This window comes from Dromiciops gliroides, chromosome 5, assembly GCF_019393635.1.
Source record: "Dromiciops gliroides isolate mDroGli1 chromosome 5, mDroGli1.pri, whole genome shotgun sequence".
Lineage (NCBI taxonomy): Eukaryota > Metazoa > Chordata > Mammalia > Microbiotheria > Microbiotheriidae > Dromiciops > Dromiciops gliroides.
Genome location: NC_057865.1, coordinates 284,032,960 through 284,055,124, shown reverse-complemented (window position 1 = coordinate 284,055,124; position 22,165 = coordinate 284,032,960). Strand labels below are relative to the sequence as shown.

At 52.1% G+C, this 22,165-nt stretch overlaps 1 protein-coding gene across 1 annotated transcript; it reads right to left on the bottom strand.

Moving 5' to 3' along the window:
- Window positions 1-4,248: 4,248 nt before the first annotated feature.
- Window positions 4,249-21,202, bottom strand: PWP1 (PWP1 homolog, endonuclein). The gene is made up of 15 exons (XM_043965103.1): window positions 21,021-21,202; window positions 18,956-19,014; window positions 18,438-18,598; window positions 16,717-16,802; window positions 16,532-16,628; window positions 15,618-15,728; window positions 14,860-14,993; window positions 13,988-14,061; window positions 10,593-10,689; window positions 9,916-9,977; window positions 8,396-8,507; window positions 6,380-6,470; window positions 6,132-6,253; window positions 5,455-5,560; window positions 4,249-4,402 (listed from the first exon to the last, which is right to left on the bottom strand). The coding sequence occupies exons 1-15, from the start codon at window positions 21,090-21,092 to the stop codon at window positions 4,278-4,280; spliced, it is 1,509 nt and encodes a 502-aa protein (XP_043821038.1). The 5' UTR covers window positions 21,093-21,202; the 3' UTR covers window positions 4,249-4,277.
- Window positions 21,203-22,165: the final 963 nt, after the last annotated feature.

Sequence of the window (22,165 nt, the reverse complement as noted above, 5' to 3'; positions counted from 1 at the left end):
CTTACCCACTCCCAATAGATTGTCAGCTCCTTGGAAGCAGAGGCTGTTTTATTCTTTGTGTTTGTATAGCCAGTACCCAGCACATGCCTGGCATTGATAAATGCTGGTGGATGCATTATCAGTTGGCCACCTTGATTCACATCTTCAGAACAGGGATTCGGGCTCAGTCACCTTGATAGAATGACACCTGCATCCGGGTACAGGTCTTAGAAAAATGAAGAACAAATGCTTACACTTAACACAACAGGATTATGAAGCCAACCTCAGTTCACAGAGCTGCAACCTTGGCTTTTTTCTCTACTAAAGGATCACTTGTCATCACGGAACACACAGACACAAAAACAGGTTAACGTGTGTCCCTCTCCTCTTTTTTTTTTTTTTTTTTTTTTTTTCGGGGCAATGGGGGTTAAGTGACTTGCCCAGGGTCACACAGCTAGTAAGTGTCAAGTGTCTGAGGCTGGATTTGAACTCAGGTACTCCTGAATCCAAGGCCGATGCTTTATCCACTGCGCCACCTAGCTGCCCCTTTTTTTTTTTTTAAACCACTTTTTTTTATTTTTTTATTTTTTATTTTTTAAAGTGAGGCAATTGGGGTTAAGTGACTTGCCCAGGGTCACACAGCTAGTAAGTGTTAAGTGTCTGAGGCTGGATTTGAACTCAGGTACTCCTGAATCCAGGGCCAGTGCTTTATCCACTGGGCCACCTAGCCGCCCCTGTCCCTCTCCTCTTTACTGAGATCAGAAGACTCAAATTATTTCTGATGCCAAGGACTGAGTCAAAGGATCTGGTTTTGCCAGGCAGATTCTTCTCCGGCCTTGGCTGTGGATGGTACATGGTCTTTGCTGCAATTAATATTAAAATGCGATTTAGCTTTTATGTTAGCTACGTGCGCAGGTTCTGCTATCTCTGTGGTATGTGCCTGATTATATTTTAAGATGTGCTCATCTCCCCTCCAGGGTTCTCTTCCGATTTAATTGACACTGTGTGGATCCTTGATTGCCCCGCTAGCCCACCCGCCCTCCACATTTCACCGTGGACTACATGGTGGGTTCCGGGAACTGTGTGTTTGCAGGGGGATTGTGGGGCATCTCATTTATAAGCAGAGAACACTTTTGTGGCCCATTGCATTTAATTGGTTAGGGCAAACTGGCACTTGACTGTGAAATAGAAATTATTCAAAAGCCCTGAAGATGATGAAGGAATATACTGCGGGGGGCTTTTTAGAAACAAACTAACAACAATAACAACAAAAACCCCAGATAATTTTGTTGCTGGAATTTCTTTTCTTTCTTTCTTTTTTTTTTTAAAGTGCAGCAATTGGGGTTAAGTGACTTGCCCAGGGTCACACAGCGAGTAAGCGTTAAGTGTCTGAGACCGAATTTGAACTCAGGTCCTCCTGACTCCAGGGCCGGTGCTCTATCTACTGCGCCACCTAGCTGCCCCTTGTTTCTGGAATTCCTAAAGAAGGAAGTTCAGTTTTGTGGTAGAGATGGGTAATTGATTAATTCACTGAATTAATATTTACTGAGCATTTGCAATAGATACATATATGTACACAGGTACCGACCTAGGCCCTTAGCGCCCTTTATTGGGAAGAAACAAAATGAAGGTCATGGCTTTTGACATCAAGAGACTATTCTGGGGTCCCTAAAATACCATTAATACACTTGGCTGGAACAAGGACAAGTCAACCTTCGGTAATTCAGTATTCCCATCAACGAGGAAAAGTTCTTCCCTAAGTCTTCCATTGGACGACTTAGAGGATCTCAGTGTTGTGAAGGGCCTTAGAAACCATCTACTTCAAGCTGTTCTTTGACAGCTGAGGAAACCAAGGCACAGGAAAGTGACTCGGCCAATGGCCAGACCCCATGACGCCGTTCAGTAACGTGACCGGGACTGGAGTTGTACCAACACGCCTCCCATAATCAGGACCCAGATTCTTGTTGCCTCATCTCTCATGCTGACTAGAATTGCTACAGGATATTGTTCATTACGTCCTCAAAATAAATGCAGAGTATTCTGGGTGACAAGCTCCAATGGTCTGAATTTGTTTTTAATACACAAAGAAGAACCCATTTAATAATGGACATTAAAATTGCATTAATTTAACCTATTAAAGAAGTCATGTCTGAATTCACAAAAGGGAGTTTCCTAGTAGATAAGGCTAATTCAATTAATTGCTACCAAAATGTTCTCTTTTTGGTTTCATAGATGGAGACAAAAAAGCCTGCATGCCTACCAGCAAAGGTGTCTGGGAAAGGCCTTAAGAAGGATTAGGATGAAATGAGGCAGAGCCAGATAGAGAACAAATATAGAAAACAGAACAAAAGGCCAAGGCACGAGTGGCTGTGGCCAGACTGATCACAGAGAGAAAGCTGAAGTCCAGCCTAGGAATGGAGAAACCCACGAAGGTACCAGAAGAGAGATGAGTTGGGAAGGAGAGAGGGAGGGAGGAAAGAAGGAAGGAAGGGGAAGGGAAGGAAAGAAGTATTTATTAAGTTGTACTATATACCTGGGACACCAATACAAGCAAAGACAGTCCCTGCTCTCAGAGCGCTTACACTCTAATGGAAGAAGACAGCTAAACGGCAGCTGAAAGGGGGAGGGGAAAGAAGGCATCTGGTTTTGAATTCCAGTAGCTAGGAACAGGGGAGGGGAACAAAGGTCAGCCCAGGCCCCTTCACAAAGTGGAGGCTCTAGAGGAACTCACCCATGGGAGAAGAGGGTGGGCCTTATTGCGGATGCCCCATGCCTAGAAGGCTACAGGGGTGGTTCTAGGGAGAGGAGGCCCCAGGCACTGAAGAAAGTTTCCATTTGATGGTTGATGGGTGGGGGGAACATAGCTGACAAAAGGCATCAATAAAAGGGCAAGATGCTAGAGTCAGAGGACCCGGGTTCAAATCCTACCTCAGATGCCTACTACCTAGAGCTTGGCTTAGTCTCTTAATCTCTATGAGCCTCAGTTTCCTCACCTGAGGGTTTTAACCTAGATGAGATCTCCAGCTCTGAATCTATTTTTCTAGGTAACTCCCCCCCCCCCCACTTTGGGCCTCAGTTTCTTCTGCTGTAAAGTGAGGGGGTTGGGTGAGATGGGCCCTGAGACTGAAAACCACGATCTGAGAGAAGTTGAATACTTTTGAGTGACTTATTTACACAACTGCCTGGCAAGCCCACCTTCAGAATAACAGCAGCAGACTGTTCCGTAGCGTTGTCACAGTGACAAGACATCTCACCTAGGTTAGTCACCTCCCCGGGTTCTCCTCACAACCTTGTGTCCTCAGGAGTAACAATGTCATTGGTCTTCCCGCACATGGAGCTTGCTTAAGGTAGCAGCCTTTGCAAGGGCTTTACAGAGGGCAACTCATCTGAGCCTCACCATGATGAGGAAACTGAGTCAGGCAGAGGTGAAGTGACTTGCCCAGGGTCGCATAGCTTCCAAGTGTCAGGGCTGGATTTGAACTCAGGTCTCCCTGACTGCAGGCCAGAGCTCTGTACACCACAGCGTTTCCTAGCAGCATCCTGTTGTAGGCTCAAGGGCTGGGATTATTTCACTCTTGTCTTCACAGGGCCTTGCATGCAGTATGGATTCAGGAACTACTTCCTGATTTGAAATGAGGCTGGAAACCCTGATCTCGGCTTGGCATGGGTGGCAGAGACTCCCGGGGCAGCACAAACGTGTGGCTGAATCCTTTTTAAAAGACGCAAGCAGAGCCCCTGCTGTGCAGAGCTTCTGACACTAGCCCCGCTCCTTGGGAAGCTGAGGATGGAGGGATTCTGGGTGACAAGGGGGCTGCTCCCATCCACTCTGGCACCCTGGGATCCAGCAGTTACAGGGGAGTTGGGAGGAACCTACTCTCAGACTTGGGCTTTGACCCAGGGCAGATGGGACATGAGAACATGTCCATACACTCACCCCCATGCATCCCTCCCACAGCCACTCACCCCCTTTCACCATCACTGACACCTGTAAACTCCACTCACACTCACCCATTTATCCCCCCATCTCACCTAAAACCACCTAGTGAAACCCCCCCCCACTCTTTCCTTGCCATGTGTACACACACACACACACACACACACACACACACCCCTCCTCCTAACACTTGCCCCCAGCCCAGCCCCCTAGTCACACCCACACATACTTGACCACCCCTCCATAAAGGAAGGATTTCAGCCGGGGAGGGGGCGGGCAAAGCTTGCCTTCCCGGTCAGCCTGTGTGGCCAGCCAGGGCAGCGAGTGAATGGACACCCAGCAAAGATGACGAGATAAAGATTTATTAAGACTCCATGACTGTCTCCGCGTCCCCGCCGCTCTGCCCTGTGAGGGCGAGGGAGCTGCTGACCGCTGAGTGTGACTGACCGGCGACAATCAGCCGCTCTCGCTGCCCAAAAACTTCATTCACTGAAAAGGAAATGTGGGGCTGAGGGTCACGACCTCTCCCAGGATGAGTGGCCAGGGAGGCCCCAGGGGAAGCGAGTCACCCTTTCCAACCAGGGCCACAAGCAGAGCTTGTGGCCACTGAGACAGCCCCGGAGGCCGGGCTGGGGATCCAGCCCCACACCCAGGCACCATCTCCCCTTGTGTCCCTTTGTGCCTCTGGCTGGACCTCGTGCCCAACACAGGAGGCCTGATCTGAGCCCAGAGGTCTTTGTGTGAGAGGCGTCTGTGCAGCCTTCCCAAGAAAGGGGCCCTAGGTCCCCCAGACTTGACATTAGGACCCAGAGCCTGGAGGGGAGGAAGCAAAGAGCCGGGGAGGGGCCTGAGAGGGCCCGCCATTTTGTTCTAGCCACTTACATAACCCATTGTGCCCCCGGGGCCCTGCAGTTGGGTGGATCCAATTCTTATTAGGTTTTTCTTCTCTTTTTTAACTAAACAAGCATCCTGCATGAGGAGGTGATGTGCTCTAAATGGACTGAGTGAGGGCCTGAAGCCTGGGTTCCAGTCTGGCCTCTGACACACCCTGCCTGGGCAGTCACATCATCTCTCTACGCCCCTGAATAACTCTCTGAGGCCATGGACTGCCCAGTGTTATTGGTAGAGGAAGCTTCCTCACTGGGAGTTCCCAACAGTGATGAAACCCCAGGCCTGGTCAAGAATAAAAACCAAATGGGGGCAGCTAGGTGGCGCAGTGGATAGAGCACAGGCCCTGGAGTCAGGAGTACCTGAGTTCAAATCCAGCCTCAGACACTTAACACTTACTAGCTGTGTGACCCTGGGCAAGTCACTTAACCCCAACTGCCTCACTAAAAAAAAAATAATAAATTTAAAAAAAACAAATGGAGGAGGATGAGACTGGTCAGCTGCAGCCAGGGACTGAGTCCCCAAACCGCCCCAAGCCTCCCCGAGCCTCTGGTTCTCTGGCCACAGTGGTCTGCGCTTAGAACAAGGCAGGCTTGCAGAGGATGAGACCACTCAGAGCAAAGACGGATCCAGGGAAGAGGAGGAGCCTTTACCTGAAGAAATGGTACTGATGTCCCAGACCCGAAGTCCTTCTCTCTGACCCCCAAAGGCATAAACAAAAGGCAAGTCCGGGCAGCAGGAGGCACAAAAGAGAACACCCTGAGGGAGAAGAGCAAGAGACCATGTTGGTGAGGGGCCCCCATCCTGTTCTCCGCCTGCCCACCTCCCTGCCACCCTCTGCTCCCGGGTCTCCAACACCCGTCATCAAGGAGGGAGCCCACAGATCTCCCCACATGACCTCCTTAGAAGCCCTGGCCCTCACTGACAACCCGGGGTGATGACACCTGAGCGCTTGCTGACCCGTTATAGACCCCCATTCCCCATCCCCGCCTGTCCTGGATGACCCAACACCCCCTGTTTGGGGCTGCGTCCTTATTCTCTAAAACGGGGATAAGGCCACAGGACCGGCCTTTGGAACAATCAATTTCAGTGGGATGAAAGTTCATCGCTTGGTGTGTGTGCCCAGATCTAGAGGCTGGACCGAGAAAGTCCCTCCCCTCCTCTGGCCATGATGATGACTTCACCGAGGTCAGGAACGAGAGGTCTGGGAGAGGCTGAAGCTCTCCTGACCCCCCAACGGCTCAACAGTGGGAGGGGCCGGCCCCCCGAGGTCAGGGGCTCCAGGCCAGGAAGGAAGGACCAAGAAAGGGCCGGGGAGGGAGTCTCTTACCATTTTCATGTCTCTGGAGTGGACCAGACTCGGCCTGTCTCCCAGTATGTCCCAAATCTTCACATACTTGTCTGACGAGGAGGTGACGAGGCAGCCCTTAATCTGACTGCTTAGCTCGAGTCCTGGAAAGGAAGCCAAGGGGAGGAGGGTGAGAGGTAGCTGAGGGAAGGGCCTTTGGGCTCCTTTAAGTCTGGATTTAATTCACCAACAAACAGTGGGGAATGGAGGAGGGAATCATGTGGACTCACCGGAAACTTCTTCATCATGTGCCTTGAGTGTAAAAATGGGCTTATTTGAACGTGCGTCCAAATTGTACACAAAGCCATCCTCCGTGCTGGCCTGGGGGGAACCAAGCAGGACAAGAAGACACCCATCAGTCGGCAAAGGAAGAGAAGCTGAGAAGGCAGAGGCTGGGGGCGCAGTGGGCCCCTTCTTCTGGGCACCTTTCATTAGTCAGTCAATCAACAAGCTCTTACTGACTCCAATCATAAGGATATGTCCACTTGGACAGAGTTTGCTCTTTGGGTCACTGGCTAGTCTGAGAACCTACTGATGACTCTGGGGAAGGAGGAGAGACTCCCTCCCCTGCCTTATCTGCTGGCATCCCCTCCATTAAATGCGTGGGTCACGTCAGGTGCAGCGGCTGGTGGTGCAGTGGATAGAGCTCCAGGCCTGTAGCAGCTCGAGCTGTGAGCTTCACCCCCACAGGTGCCCCTCTGCCTGCGCTCTGGGGAACTTGTCCTTAGCTGTTCCCACACATGTGGTCTCCTCCCCATGAGAATGTATGCACCTGGAGAGCAGGCTTGCCCGTTGCCTTTCCCATTAACTCCAGTGCTAATGATGATATAGCTAGATTTAGGCAACACCTTCACATTTGCAAGGCTTTTTACAAACTTCATTTGATCCTCATTGTGGTAAAAAGTTTTAACAGTCGGTTAGATAATGGAGAGACGCCAGGTTTTTTTTAGGACCACCCTTTTGGGGAGGAGACCAACAGCATGAGCTACGCACGCCAGTCTGCCTGCGAGGCATGCCAGATTGCCTGCTGAGCACTCGACTTCCGGGGTGCGAACTTAAAAGGCAAGGAGAGAACGGAAGTGGGGCCTTTTTTCCTGCTCTGCTGATCTCCTGGCTGCGCTGCACAGACAGACGCGGACTGGAGTTTGACTCGGCCCGGCTCTCGGTTAACAGCACGCTTGGTCTCTCGCCCCAAAGGTGGCCTTCCGCTTTTGGTGAGTTTTATACAGAATATAGACTAAGCCTAGACTTAAGACGATTTGTATTGTATTTCTACTTTCCTATCCTTCTAATCAACATCACCTTGTTTTGTTTTTTGTTTTGCTGGGCAATGGGGGTTAAGTGACTTGCCCAGGGTCACACAGCTAGTAAGTCAAGTGTCTGAGGCCGGATTTGAACTCAGGTACTCCTGAATCCAAGGCCGGTGCTTTATCCACTGCACCACCTAGCCGCCCCCTCAACATCACCTTGTGACTACCATACAATAAAAGGTCTATCTAGAAAACCAGAAGCTTCTTCCATTTACTAGTCTGGGAGATAAATTAAGGGAAAGGTTAAGTAGGGTAGATTTATGATCTAATATCCAATTTTAATCTCACATCACAAACATCCTGGGAGTTAAGTGCTATTATCATCCCAGAGGAGGAAACTGAGGCAGACCAGGTTTAAGTGACTCACCTAGGGTCACACAGCTGTTAAAGTGTCTGAGGCTAGATTTGAACTCAGGTCTTCCTGAGTCTGGGCCATGAACCCTATCCACTGCACCACGGGAGGAGACGCCAACAGAGAAGGCTCCAATCAGCGTGGGAGAAGTCTCTTTTGTCTATTGGCTGGGGAAGGTGGGTTAGGGTGGACTCCCCCTGAGGCTGCCCAGCCCTGCCTGCCATAGGCTATTCCCTGGGCCTGCCTGGCCCTCTCCACCTGCCTGCTGCTGTCCACTTCTTCCCCATCCTTGGGGTCCCCGCTCCAACACCACCTCCCCTGCTAGGACGCACCTGTGACCCTCTGCCTCCTCACAGCCCTCACTTGTTCCCCTTCCCTTCCCACCGTAGCTGAGGCATGTCTAGGCTCCTCTCGCTCACGCAGACTGAAGCCTGCTGCTTTCTATCTGCAAAGCCTCAGATGAGGAATGCCCTGTGTGTCAAGTCCGTGGCTCAGACACGGCCAGGAGGACCCCGGGCTCCTTCACAGGCAGGTTCAGGATCAGTCTCTCTGGGCAAAGGCCACGGGTCTGGGCAGCTTCTTACCAAAAAATTGCAGGGAGAAAAGTGGTTCCAAGTCACTCTCTCCACTTGCCCGCTAAACTTCCAGAGGCGGTGATTCTCCTGTGGACTCCGGCAATCGTACAAGGCTACGGACCTGGGGGCCAAGGACAGGGAGGTGAGAGGCACAGAGGGGTCACTAGGACTACCTGGGGGAGCAGCACTGGTGAGAGCCTGAGATGGAGAATCCCAGCCCTTTTCATCTTCTCCTGAGGATCTCCCAGAAGAGGAGGGGAAGAGCTGCCCATAGGCCGATGCACCTCTAGCCTAGAGGCAGAGACGGCCCAGGGGCTCCCCTCCAGAGGTGGCCACAGCCTCAAATGCTCCCCTTTCTCCCAAAGGTGCCCCAGCCTGTCCTCTTCCTTCCTCCCCAGCCCAGAGCAGCTAGGAGTTAGCCGCTTCCCTGGGCAGCAGGGCTGTGTGGGCACCATGTGCGGGCACACAGTATTATTGCATGGGGCATCCTCAGTTCAGGCCCTTGCTCCCTTCCCAACAGTATTAGCAAATCACAGATCCAAAGGAACATCTATTTCCTCACATGACTGCTGAGAGAACGAGATGAGATAACAGATCAATGTTTAAGAACTGCCAAGTGCTGTGTCAACACAAGCTTTCATGCTGCTCCTCTGGGGAATGGGACACGCAGACAATGGGCTGTGTGACCCTGGCTCAGTCACCTCACCGCTGCCTGCCTCGGTTTCCTCATCTGTAAAATGGGGGTAGTAGCAGCCCCCACCTCCTAGGGTGGTTGTGGGCATCAAAGGAGATAAATGCATAAAGCACTCAGCAAACTATAAAGATCTCTACAAATGCTGGTTTGGGTCTGAGGGCCTGGGTTCAAATCTGACCTCTGCTGCTTGCTACCTATAACCTTGGGCAAGTCATGCCACCTCCTGGGCCTCAGTTTCCCTACATGTAAGAAGAGGAAGCTGGGACAGATGGTGCTTAAGCCCTTTCCACCTCTAGGTAGAGGGACCTGTGATCCCTAATCTCTCAATTTCATAAGCTACACAATTTTACTGAACAAGCAAAGGTCACAGTGGTTTCTTAAAACCCAAAGTGTCCCTGCCACATTTTTAGGACACAACTAATGTTCTCTCACCAAGACACCGGCCAGAATGGAGAGGGAAGGGAATGTGCTCTCCACCATTAGGTCTGCCTGGAGATCTGGCCCAGGAAGGCAGCAGGAGCAGACTGTGTTCACGGCTGAGCCGCGGCCATGCACGGGTCCAGCGTTCAAGAGCGAAGCCACTCGCTGTCTCAGCAGAGTGGGCCTCAATTGTCTTGATCACTTGTGTCACTTCTGCTGCACACACAGCAGAGATGACTCCTGGGGCTGGTGTTTTCATCACCCCCACGGGGTCACCAGGAATGCCCCCTGCTCCTGGCAGGCCGTGTACCAATCATCACTGGCCCTTGTGGCTGAGACTCTAGTGAGGCTTCCCCAGGAACGACCCATCCAGAAAAGCCTCCAAGGCATGGCTGCACACGGAGAAGGCGCTTACTTGTCATATGATCCCGAAATCAAGGTCTGTGGTTCAAAGGGATGGAACTGCAGTGTCTGGACCTGAGGGAGGTACACAACAATCCGTTACCAATGTGGCTTGAGAAAGGAGACGTGGCAGAACGAAGCCCCTGGCATCACGATCGCCAAGGCAGGCCCTGAGGAAGACACCCTTCTTCAGAGGTGGGAGACTATGGGTGTGGAGCGGGGCATTTACCATCACCCCTGGGTCAGGGGTTCACTGTGGTCAACTGACTTTTCCCTCTTTCTCTTATTATTTGTTGTTCCTTATTCAGAAATGAAGATGATGTGAAAACAAAAGTCATCAATAAAAATTAAGCCTTTGAAAAGGAGAAAACAACCGTCCACTCCTTTGGAGGACGTGTCTAGACATACATGGTCTAGCCACTGAAATCTCTTCCCTGGATGGATGAGAACATGTGTATCACCTCACCACAGGGCATGGTCCAGCCTTCCAAGGACAAGCTGCCACTTGGGCAGAAGGATCCCAGAACAAACACCCCCTGAGCCTCTTGGGGCACCTTTCCTACCTACCCTTCAGCAGCTGAAGGACACCTGGTGTGAGATCTTGGGACGTGTGAGATGGGGGCAATCTGTCTACTGGAAATAGCTGGGTTTTTTCCTGGGACCCTAGAGAGAAAATACCGAATCACAGACCTTGTCTGTGTGTAGAGTCAGGTTGGCCGCAGGCTTCCCCAAAGACATGTCCCAGAGGATCACTGTGCTATCAGCCGAAGCACTGGCCAGCACGTTTCTGGAAAAGGGGAAAAGAAAACACAGCGAGTCACCTTCACAAGAACCCAGAGGAACTGCCTGGGACCAACACACGACAAAGAGAGACAACTTCTTTTTGTGCATCTTTAACATATTCCTCCTGGAACCTGAGACCTCAATCTTCAGCCCAGAGCGTTCAAAGAACCGAGTCAGAAGAAAGACAAGATGGAGCGAGGTCATCTCTGAGAGAGGCAACTGGCACAGAAAATCAGTTACTGGAAATCAATGCTGGCTGGTGAGGGAAAGGCACAGGTGCAGGCGAGTCTGTTCTCTCGTTTTAGGGGGAACATCTGTCAGCACAGGTGACGCGGCTGACTTCAGGGACCTACATAAACCCACGTCGATCGCTAGGATCACCTCCCTTCTCTTAGGCTCAATTCCTGCTGAATAAACCGCAGAGACCTGACATTCTGAGCTGATGTTTTGGTCACGAGTACCTGGAACCACTGACACTGCCTCGGACCCCCGGGCATGCCTGCTGATACAACGTACATCAATTGTATCACTGTTGGGGAGTAAGGCTTATTCTCCAACCTGATCACTAGAGACTTTTCTCTAGTTTACTTCAACACTAGACGCCTCCAAGAAAAGCCTTTGGAGGAAGCGGATGATACCAGCACAAAGAGCAGGCACTGTGTGATGGTAAGAATTTTACTGGAGATCAATGCCCTTGCCCTAGAATCCATAAACAATTCATTCACTCATTCACTCACTCGGCAGCTCAGTTACCACGGGGCCTCGGCAATGACCCCAAAGCCAGGCAGGCAGATGAGGAGTTTGTGCCGAGGGACACATCTCCCATTCCAGTCCCTTCTAATAAAGAAATCGACTCCAGGGACAAAGGAAAACCTTGGAACATTCCTTGAATGAAATGGAGAAAAGTGGAAACTTAATAAATAACAGAGCTAGAGAGTTTCTGGAACAAGGAGATGTGCAGACTCAGCTAAGAGTCCCTGTCGAGCCCTTCCCCCCCTGGCAAGGGGTCAGAGGACATGAACAAGTGAGGAAGGAGAGGACATTTCTTCAAAAGAAGAAATACAAACCAACAACCACCATGTTCTCAGATAAAAACAAACGTCCATTGATGCAGCAAAGGTGGAGAGAGATGGTGGGAGACCCCGCTCGCCGCTGCAGGGGCTCTGGGCAACCAGGCCCTCCCGTCACTGCCAGGGCAGCCACGCTGTGGCCTAACTGCCGGGACGAGGAGCTGACAGTGACCTAAGAAAGAAGTGACTGAATGCCTCCTACCTTGTGACCCTGGGGTCTTATTTCTGGGACTATCCTCCAGAAAAGACCCAAATGTACAAAAATATTCATGGGGGTTGGGAGGGAAGGGGGTAAGTATTTCTATAGCCCCGACTACGTGCCAGGCTCTGTGCTCGGCGCTTTACAAATATCATCTCATTTGATCCCCACAACAACCTTGGGAGATGGGTGCTCTCATGATCTCCACTTTCCAGTAGAACAGAAGTGAAGTGACTTGCCCAGGGTCACACAAGGAGTGGCTGAGGCTGGATTTGAATTCGGGTAGTCCCGATGGCAGACACAGTGCTCTCTATGTGCTGTGTCAGCAGGTGCTTTGTGACACTAACACGCCGGGAACCAAAGAGATGCCGAGTGACTGGGGCACGACTAGAAGAAGTTGCTGCTCCCCAGGGAAGGAGGCCTGTGAAGAACTCAGAGAATGTGGAAGAGGGAGGAGAGCAGGATCTCAAGAAAAGAGACAAGGAGGCAAACTAAGTCAACAGGAAATGGTGACGAGGTCCAGGCCTGATTTAAGGGGAGATGTTGGGCACCTCCAGCCCACTGTCCTTTCTACTAGAAGGCTGTGCCAGCGTCACAAGAATGCTCCTGATTGGCCGAGGCCTTTGTGGGGCTGAAAACAAAGGGTGACCCGCATCCTCTCCCTGTACACATCCCTTTATTCTGCTTCTCTCTACATTGTGACCGCCTGCTATTTCTCATTAAACTGTCTCCCCAGCCTGAGGAGCAATAGACCCTCCCATCCCGCCCCCCCCACTGCTCTCCAAGAGCCCACAGGCACACAAGAGAGACCCCAGCCCTTGCCTTGGACAGCAGCCCCACCCTGATTAACTCTAATGGATAGAGAAGCACAGCCTGAGGTTTTCTAGGGCTTTTTTTTGTTTTGGGTTTTTTTTTTTTTTTGTAGGCAATGGGGGTTAAGTGACCTGCCCAGGGTCACACAGCTAGTAACTGTCAAGTGTCTGAGGCCGGATTTGAACTCAGGTACTCCTGAATTCAGGGCCGGTGCTTTAACCACTGCACCATCTAGCTGCTCCTTCTAGGGCTTTTTTACTTCCAATGACACAAGGAACAAATACAAAGCTTCCTTCCTCTATCACCCCCCACCCTCCAGCTGCTACACTTCTTCAATTTCAGCTTCAGACAGGGAACAATAGCCCCAAAGCCAAGGGCTAATGGTCTATCTTTGTGCCCAAAGGCCCACGGTGAGATTCACCTACACACAGCTCAGAGGAGAACCAGCTGGAGACTATCTGGGCCAGAAACTCTTAACCCGGGGTCTGTGAACTTGTATGTTCATGATGTGATAACTGTCCTTTACTATAACTGGTATACCTTGCAATCCTACATATTTTATCCAGTGCCTTTAAAAACCTGAGTGGCTGGGCGAGTCTGGGATTCCTGCTCCCTGGGAGGGTCGAGACCCCAGAGGGTCTCAGGAGTTGTGAACTACAGCAGGGCTGATGCCAATCGGCTGTCAGCACTAAGTCTGGCACCGATGTGGGTCACCAGGCTGCCTAAGGAGCGGCAGTGGTTAAAGGCAGAAGTGGCGCTAATCAGCAGAGGGAAAGGGGTGGGGTGTGAGTTAACCCTGCGCTTACTGCCTGGGTGAAAGGGACACAGCCTTTAAAAAAAATGACCGAGGAGTCCTTAGGCTTCACCAGACCACCCCAGGGGTCCAGGGCACAAATAACTGTTAAGTCCTGCTCCAAGACATTTTGTCACAAGATGGGAAAGTGGGGGAGTGTGATGAACCAACAACAGATGGGAGAAGAGACAGGGCTGGCAGGCTAGCCAGGGTCTGCAGCATCCAGGCATCGACAGGTGGGTGCTTATATGTGAGAAACTAAGTCAGGGGCAGCTGAGCCCCCATCAGTAGAGCGAATGTATGTGTTTCAGATACTCTCAGAGACAAAAAACCCCCAGAGGCTTGTTAGAACAATGTCGAGAGGTAGAAATATTATTAATGGGGGAAAATGAGTTGTCCAGACCAGTGATTTAACAAATGTTTTTACCTGATTAGCTTATTCCATGAAAGATCGAGAATGGCATCAGTGTGTCCTTCTGGGGTCTCCTCAGCTGTTCGGTTCTGTAACAGGCAGTGACCCTCAATTATTGTATTCCTTATGATAATGAAGTCTTTTGGTGATGAACAAGAAAGTGCACTTTAAAGGCTAAAGGCAGCGAGGGTCCAGGGTTTGGTTTGTACCCTAATCCAAAGGGCTATACCCTGGGATGGAACCCCAGCTCTGATATGTATGAGTTGTGGGACACCAGGCAAGTCACCGCACCTCTCAGTCTCGGCTCCTCATCTGTAAAATGGGGGTGAAACCTGTCATCCCTCCCTCCTACATGTGTAAAGTACTTTATACCCACACAGGTCGGCTCTCATCTACCTGTGTGAGCTCTGACGGGCGACTTCACCTCTCTGGGCCCGTTTCCTATGCTGCGAAATGGAAGCAGTGGCAGCACTAAATGATGCCCAAGGTCCCTCCTATCGCTAACTCCAGCACGAGGCCACGTCTCTCACCATAAAGATGCAGGATTCCATTCTAGTCTTTGACCTGGGCAGTATCCTCAGGTAACACTTAACGTCCCACAAACACCCACTGTCTGTCACAGGAACTGGGAGCCAGGCCAGCCAGTGAGGTGGCGACCCCTGAACATTCACTCTAAAGACTGGAATTCCAAAGGGGGCTGTGCCCACCTGAGTAGCTGTTTGAGATGAAGGAAGCAGCTGGACAGTGGGGAAGGCTGCCAGCCAGCGGGGGAGGTATTCTGAGAAAAGGGGCTGCTCTTAGAGTTCATCAGAAGTCAAGCCTGACCCCAGCTGTAGCAAGAACAGCTCTCCTGCTGAGCTCTCTGGGCTCTTGACACTCCTATTTACCTTTTTCCCTTTCTTCTTTTTCTTCTTCTTCCCGTCTTTGCTCCCAAGGGAGAACACCGGCTCCAAAGAGTCCACGATATCAAGGTCCCACACCTCAATCACAGGGGACATTGTGCCCACAGCCACATAGTTTCCTGTAAGAGGGCAGAGTGTGTTCCAACTAAAATTCACAGCCTGGCTTTAGAGGCACAGAAAACTAACACTGATGCCCAACACTTCCAAACATTTCGGTTACTGATCTGGCCTCTGAAGCTGACCAACACGCACATTCACTGCCCACGGATGGGGGATGCTGACAGGCACTACATGTGCCCAGCAGCCTTTTTTCTACCTCAGGACTGCAGCTGTATCTGCACCCAGAGCCCACTTCCGTTAGGGACTCTGCCCTTTAGCATCTGCTGGTCTTTGCTTATCCAAAGCTCCGGTCACTCGGGGCTGCGGCAGATGCTGCGTCTTAGGCTGCCAATCTGATTTGCTTGTGGGTCTGAACACCCCAACAGCATCAGCTGGGGGCTTCCCACTGAGGCTGCGTGAAAGCTCATCATCTCCTCAAACCCTGCCCACGGACACCCTTCTGCTAACACTCCACCCTCCCCCAACCCAGGAGACAGGCCAGCCAAGAATGCAGCCCATGGCCACGAGACACAGATGACCATGAGACCGGTGAAGACGCACGCACAGCATCCTCCTTGGGGAGCATCATTCCCAGCCACAGAAACCGGCCCCTCTTTCACACAGGCAAAACACGCCATGTTTACCAGGGGCTTCATCGGGGCTGGGGTCAAAATTCAGCCATTCCACACTCAGAGGATAAGCAGACAGGATGATGTCATGATGCACGTAAAACGAGTCTTCCTCCTGGTTATAGACTGGAAGAATCGGGGGAAACACTTTAAGGCAACAAGGCAGAGACCATAAAAGTCAACAGACCCCATCCTTGCTCAGCTGAGCTGAATGCTGGGCAGAACTGGCACAAACAGACTTGTACCAAGCCAGCTGGGGTGTGTGTGTGGGTGGGTGGCTGGAGCCGAGTAAGAGCACAGAAAACCTGGGTTCAAATGGGTGACCCTGGGCAAGTCAGTTCCCTCTTCTATAAAAATGGGGATGAAGACACTTGCACTCCTGGACTTGGGCTACCGTAAGCCACAGTGCATGTGCGTATGTGTGAGCTATCATTTAAGCGATATTCCTCATAGAAACACGGTAAGGAAAGACCTGGTGTAGAGAATGCTTGTCGGGCCTAGTCAGGCAGATCCAAATTCAAGTCTTGTCTCAGACACTAGCTGTGTGACCCTGTTTGCCTCAGTTTCTTCATCTGTAAAATAAGCCGGAGAAGGCCATGGCAAACCACTCCAGGATCTCTGCCAAGAAAACCCCAAAAGGGGTCACAAAGAGCCGGCTATAGCTGAAATGCCCGAGGAGCAGACAGGCTTAGAGGAAGATTCTTTTACTCTTCTGAGGGGGGAGGGATGGCGTGCATTGTTTTAAAGGTTCTTAACTCGGGGTCTATGAACTTGGCTCTTTTAATATACTGGTACCTGTATCGTATCCTCTGTAATCCTTGTATTTTATTACACGCATTTAAAAACCGGACAATCTTGGAGGGGATCCCAGGGCCCCGGCGGCCAAAAGGGCCTTTGCCCCCGGCCTCCTGCGCTCACGGCTCACTCACCGTGGACCTCCAGATTACACTGGTCGTCTTCAGCCCTGCCGCAGACGACGAGGTTGTCGCTGGGCTGGATCAGAAAATCTTCATGTTCGTACTGCTCCTGATGGGCGGAAAGAGCCGAGGAAAAGCGTCTTGGAGAAGCCCACAGGGCCCTCGCCAGCGCTCAGCGGAGACGTGTTAGGACTTACCGTATTTTTGAGGGTAACGTAAGGATCCTCTTCATTACTCCCATAGACCGTGAGCCCCAAGAGAGTCTCCTGCAGAGTGTCAGCACCTAGAACGAGAACATGCGAGAAGGGACAGGCCCGTCACACACCTGGAAAAGGCCCATGGGCCGCTTTTTGTCCAGAACACGGGACCAAAACCCAGAACCTCCTGCCCTCCCCTCCCCACCCACCATCTAGTGCCCACTGAGGGTTTGTCTTTGCCTGTTAGAATGGAAACTTCCTGCGAGGAAGATCTGTCTTGGTCAGTCGGTCAGTAGGTCTCTCAGTCTCTCTCTTTCTTTCTCTCTCTCCCCCGCCACCTCCCATCCTCTGTCTCTCCCTCTCTCTACCCATGTCTCCAACCAGCTGATCATTTGCTGCTTTAGCAGACATTATGTGCAGTCTGTCCGCACTCTCGGAGGGTGGCCATGGCAGCAGCAGCAGCCCTAATCCAATGTTGATAACAAACGCTCACTAAGACCCTCCTCTGTACTGACCAGGAACGTGGGCTAGTGGCCGATGAGGGAGGGCAAGTGATGCCAACTTAAATTATGGCCTCTGCAGGCAACAGGGAACCATGGAGGGTTTCTAAGGAGGGGGACGGGAGCCACACTTGACTCTCGAGAGGAGCTGGGAGGGCCTTCCAGGGTGGGGAAGACCATCCAAAGGTGCGGAGGTCCTGCGTGGCAGTGGCCTTGAGGGAGGCCAAGGCAGCCAGTTGTGTGAGCTGGGAGCTGCAGGTGGGCTAAGGCTGCCTGGGGGTCTGCACTGAGGCTGGCACCCATGTGTGGCATCCTTGTGAGGGAGAGCTGCCCGAGGAAGGGCCAACCAGCCCAGATTGTTAAACTGGAGCCAGTTAAACATTCCAGCCGGTCAGCACTGGGACAGGGCTGTGAGGGGCTGCTTCACTTCTAGGCTGGGCAAGGTGGGAGAGCCCACCTGAAAAAAGAGAAAGGACGAGGACAAAGGAGGGTGCCAGGATCAGCATATGGGACAAGCAGGAAGGCCCAAGGAGGCCTCCAGGGTCCTGAGTCTGAGGGACAGGGAGGCTGCGGATGTGGCACCACTGGCAGAGAAAGGGGGGCGGGGAGAAGGGAGGAGGAGCCGGAGCTGGGTGGGGACATCCAGCAAGCCCTGGGTGGGGCTCCACTTAGCTCCTTCTATCTGGGGTTATTTCTCTAAAAGGTTCCACAACCCCAGCACCTCCGGGGCCTCCCCTTCCCAATAACTGGGGTCGCTTTCCATCTGGTCCTTCTCACACTCAGCACCTCGCCACCCACCACCTTGTTGGTGGCTCGGGCCTACTCAAGGCCCAGTGGGCTGAAGCATTCTCGCCATCTCATGCATCCAAGCGTTGTCTCCCTGCCAAGTATCTCGAGAGCAGGGCATCAATAATATACGTGTTCCCAAAGAGTGAATTTGGAGCTAGAGGGCTTGGGTTCAAATCCTACCCCTGATGCTGACCACCTGGGGCTCAGGTTCCTCACCTGCATAATGGGCAGGTTGGTCTTTGAGGCCCCTCCACCTCTATGACCTGGTACAGCACTCGGTTCCAGTTCTAGGCACACGGACCAATGTGTATTTGCCCCTCTGGTTTGGGAAGCACATGCATCAAGCACATGTGGCCACAGAGCAGGGAGTGAGAGCTCTGGGAACCTGTCTGTGAAGTACCGGTGACCAGGAGACAGAAGAAAGACTCTGACCTGTGTCTTCCTCATCATACTTATCCAGCTCGTATTCGGCCAGCTCGTCGTCATCGTCCTCCGGGCCGCCCTCCGATGGGGGCTCCGCTACCCGTGTCTCAGCGAGGCTGTGGTCTGTGTCATCCTCCGCAGCATCTCCTTCCTCACTGCTGTCTATGTCTCTGTGGAGAGAATAAGGAGTCAGGCAGTGAGTGAGACGCCTCCTTGACTCTTTTTTAATTCCATAAACACTTATTACGCATGGAGGACTGTTTCCATGGCCCCAACTCCTGCCCTCGTAGGGGACAAGACATAAACAGAGATAATTTTAACACAAGAGATTACAGAGCAGAGTAACACTCTAGGGGAGACCGTCACTGATGGGCATAAAGACCCCATGGAGGACAGCTATTTGAGGGAGACGAGGGTGGAATACCCCGAGAAGAGTCGATGTGGGCATGGTGCTAGCACCTAAGGCAGTGACCCGGGAGGCTGATGGATGTCCCAACCCTAATGTTCCCAACCCTTGAAAAACTCACCTTATTTTCTCCTTTGCTTCATCAATGAGACGCTTGACCTCATCCTTACTTAGTTCTACCTACAAAGACATTCAGAATTGCAGAGACATTAACAGATGTTTTCAGCAAATCGCAGTTCCACATCATTGCAAAGAAAGATGCAATAAACAGCAACAGATTTAATTGTGAACTTCTAAATTCCATCCTCATTTCCCCTCCAAAAGCCCTAGAAGCCATGCTACATCCCCAACACTTCCCTGAGAGGGCTCCTTTGGAACACCTGGGACCTGGGTTTGACTCCTGCCTCTGCTTCTCATCACCTGCCCTCCCTGGGCTCATTTTTCTCTCTTAAACGACAGGGTTGAATCAGATGATCCTTTCAGGTGGGGCAGTGACAAGAGAACTGGAGGATCTGGGTTCAAATCCTGCCCTCATCTTAAACAAGTCACTTTCCTTCATGGTGTCTCAGTTTCCTCATGTGTAAAATGGGAATAATACTGGTACTAGCTCCTTCAAAGAGCCACTGTGGAGGAAATCATTCTCTGAATCTTATAGAGTTATATAAATGTGAGTTGTTGTCATTGTTCCTTTGTGATGTCTCTCCTATCCACTATTTTGCAGCTGGGTAGTAGAGTGGAGAGAGTGCTAGGCTTGGAGTTAGGAAGACCTGAGTTCAAATCTGGCCTCAGATACTTACTAGCTGGGTGACCCTGAGTAAGTCACTTCATCATGTTTGCCTCGGTTTCCTCATCTGTAAAATGAGCTGGAGAAGGAAGTAGTAAACCACTCCAGTATCTTTGCCAAGAAAACCCCAAACAGGGTCACGAAGAGTTGGACATGATTGAAAAACAACTGAACAACAATAATAAACAAGTGAGGTGGGGCAGGAAAGGCCTCATGCAGTACACACTACCTGAGCTGAGCCATAAAGAGATAGATTATCGATCGCCTGTCTTCAAGCTCCAAGACAGTTTCATACGGTGCAGAGCCCTGGATTTGGAACCAGACAAGCTGGGCTGTGACCCTGGTCCTTAGGGCTCAGGTGAGGCTGGGCAAGTCACTCCCCCTCCATAGCATCAATGCCCTTCTTGGTGAACTGACCCGATTGGACCAGCCAGCCTAGAATCTTCCCCATCCCTCTGGGCAAGGGCTTACCTACCTTCACACTTTACCCAGGAGGCTGAGGCCACCTCTGATGAGCTCCCTCTTCCCCCCAATTCTCCATCCAGAATCTCTCCAGCATCCTCCTCATTCCCTCCTCCCCGGCCAGCATTAAAGAGAAAGGTCTCCTGAGCGGGCATCCTCTCCTACCCCCATTCTGACATTGACTCTCCCCAGCCCTAAAAAGCCTGTGCTTGTAGTCCCCTGTAGCCATCATCCTCTCTCTTCTCTCCTCCCCTCCCCTCCCTGTCTCTCTGTCAGTTTCCCTCTGTTTCTGTCTGTTTCTCTCTGCCTCTTCTCTCCTTCTGTCTCTCTTCTCTTCTCTCTCCTCTTTCAAGGCCAACCCCCCTAGGAGAAGCCCCTTGCTCCCTCCCCACCACCCCCTCAGTCTCATTATGATCTGTCTTCCAGTCCCCCCCCCCCCACCAGACCTCACCCATCAATGGTCACTAATGGCCATCCCTCCTGACCTATCACTGCTGCCGCGGACACCCCTGATCCCCGGATTCCTTTCTCCCCGGGGCTCTGTGCCTCAGTTGGACCAAGCCAGCCCCTCGGCTCGGGGTGCCCCAGGGCTCTCCTCTCTCTGGATGGGGGTCCATTAGAATCCCGCCCGAAGAGGCGGCCCCGAGGGCCGAGGACCTGAGTTCGAATGGGGCCAACAGCCCGGGGACGCCTGTGGTGTCCCCCAAGTCTTAGTGCAGTAGGGCGGGCGCGGACTCTCAGGATCAGTCTGGAGGGGGCGGCGCCAGCAGGAAGTCGCGGGGGCATCAGGGAAGGCTTCGCGCAGGAGGCGGCGCTTGGGCCGAGCCCCTAAACAAGCCGGGGCTTCTAAAGGGGGCTGCTGAGGAGGGAGGCAATGCGACCTCGCGGAGGCTTCCCCCCTCCCCCGCGATCCCCAAGGGGACCAGCAGCCTCTGCTCACCTTGTCCGGAGTCTCCTTGGCGATGCCCCTGCGGACCCAAGTCGCGCACGTCACCTGCCGGCTGCGCCTCATGGGGCCGGTGCTGGAAAGCTGGAAAGCGGCACCGCACGCGGGGGTAGGGAGGCTGGAGCGGGAGCTTCCCGGCGCGGGCCTGATGACGTCACAGCCCAGGGACCGAGGCCCGGCTGGGGGCCGCTTCGCCAATAGGACCAGAGGCTTTCCGCCCCTCGCTCTACGTCATCGTCAGGCGCCGCCCAGGGAGGGGCGGAGGAGGAAGGAGCTGGAGCTAGGCACCACGTGGACCCTGCGCATGCGCGGGGAGGCGGGGCCGGGGTGCTCAGTCTGAGCTGGGCGGGGCCAAAGGTAGGAGAAGCATCATAAACCTTAGAGCCGGAAGCGATCTCAGCCACCTTCTAGTCGAGCATCTTCTTTTTACAGATGGGGAAACTGAGTCCCACGGAGATCATTGGGCTCATGGGTTTAGAACTGGAAGGACCTCTGGGATCATTTAGTCCAACCCCTTCGTTGTACAGAGGGGGAAACTGAAGCAAACGGGGGAAGTGACTTATCCAGGGCCACACAGCTAGGAAGTGTATGAAGCTGGATTTGCACTCAAGATGACGAATCTTTCTGACTCCAGGCACTGTGCCATCTAGCTGCCCAAAAGGGACCACAGAAGTCATCAAAGCTAACTTCATTTTACAGATGAGGAAACCGAGGCCCTGAAAGTTGAAACAGCTTCCCTGCCAGAAGGCAGGATTTGTACTCAAGTCCTGGGATTCTCAAGTGTGACAGTCTCTCAAGTGTCAGTTACGATGATTATGATGATGCTTTAAAAAACAAAACACAACTTGGTTTGTTAGAAAGAAGATTAAAGAGGGAGGATATAATCGATCATTCACATCATTATACCAATCATCAGAGAAAAGGGTGAGGTAATAGCAGTGATCTCAAGGAATCCCTTTGGAGACTGGAGGACGGGTTAGAAATCCCATAACCCGGGTTCATTGAACACAAAGGAGGCGCGCCACCTGCTGTCCGGAGACGTGTATTGCAGTCCTAGATGGCTACGGAGAAAAGGGAGAAGCACCTACTATGTGCAGGCACCATGCTGAACTCAAGAATACAAAAAGGAAGACAAAAAG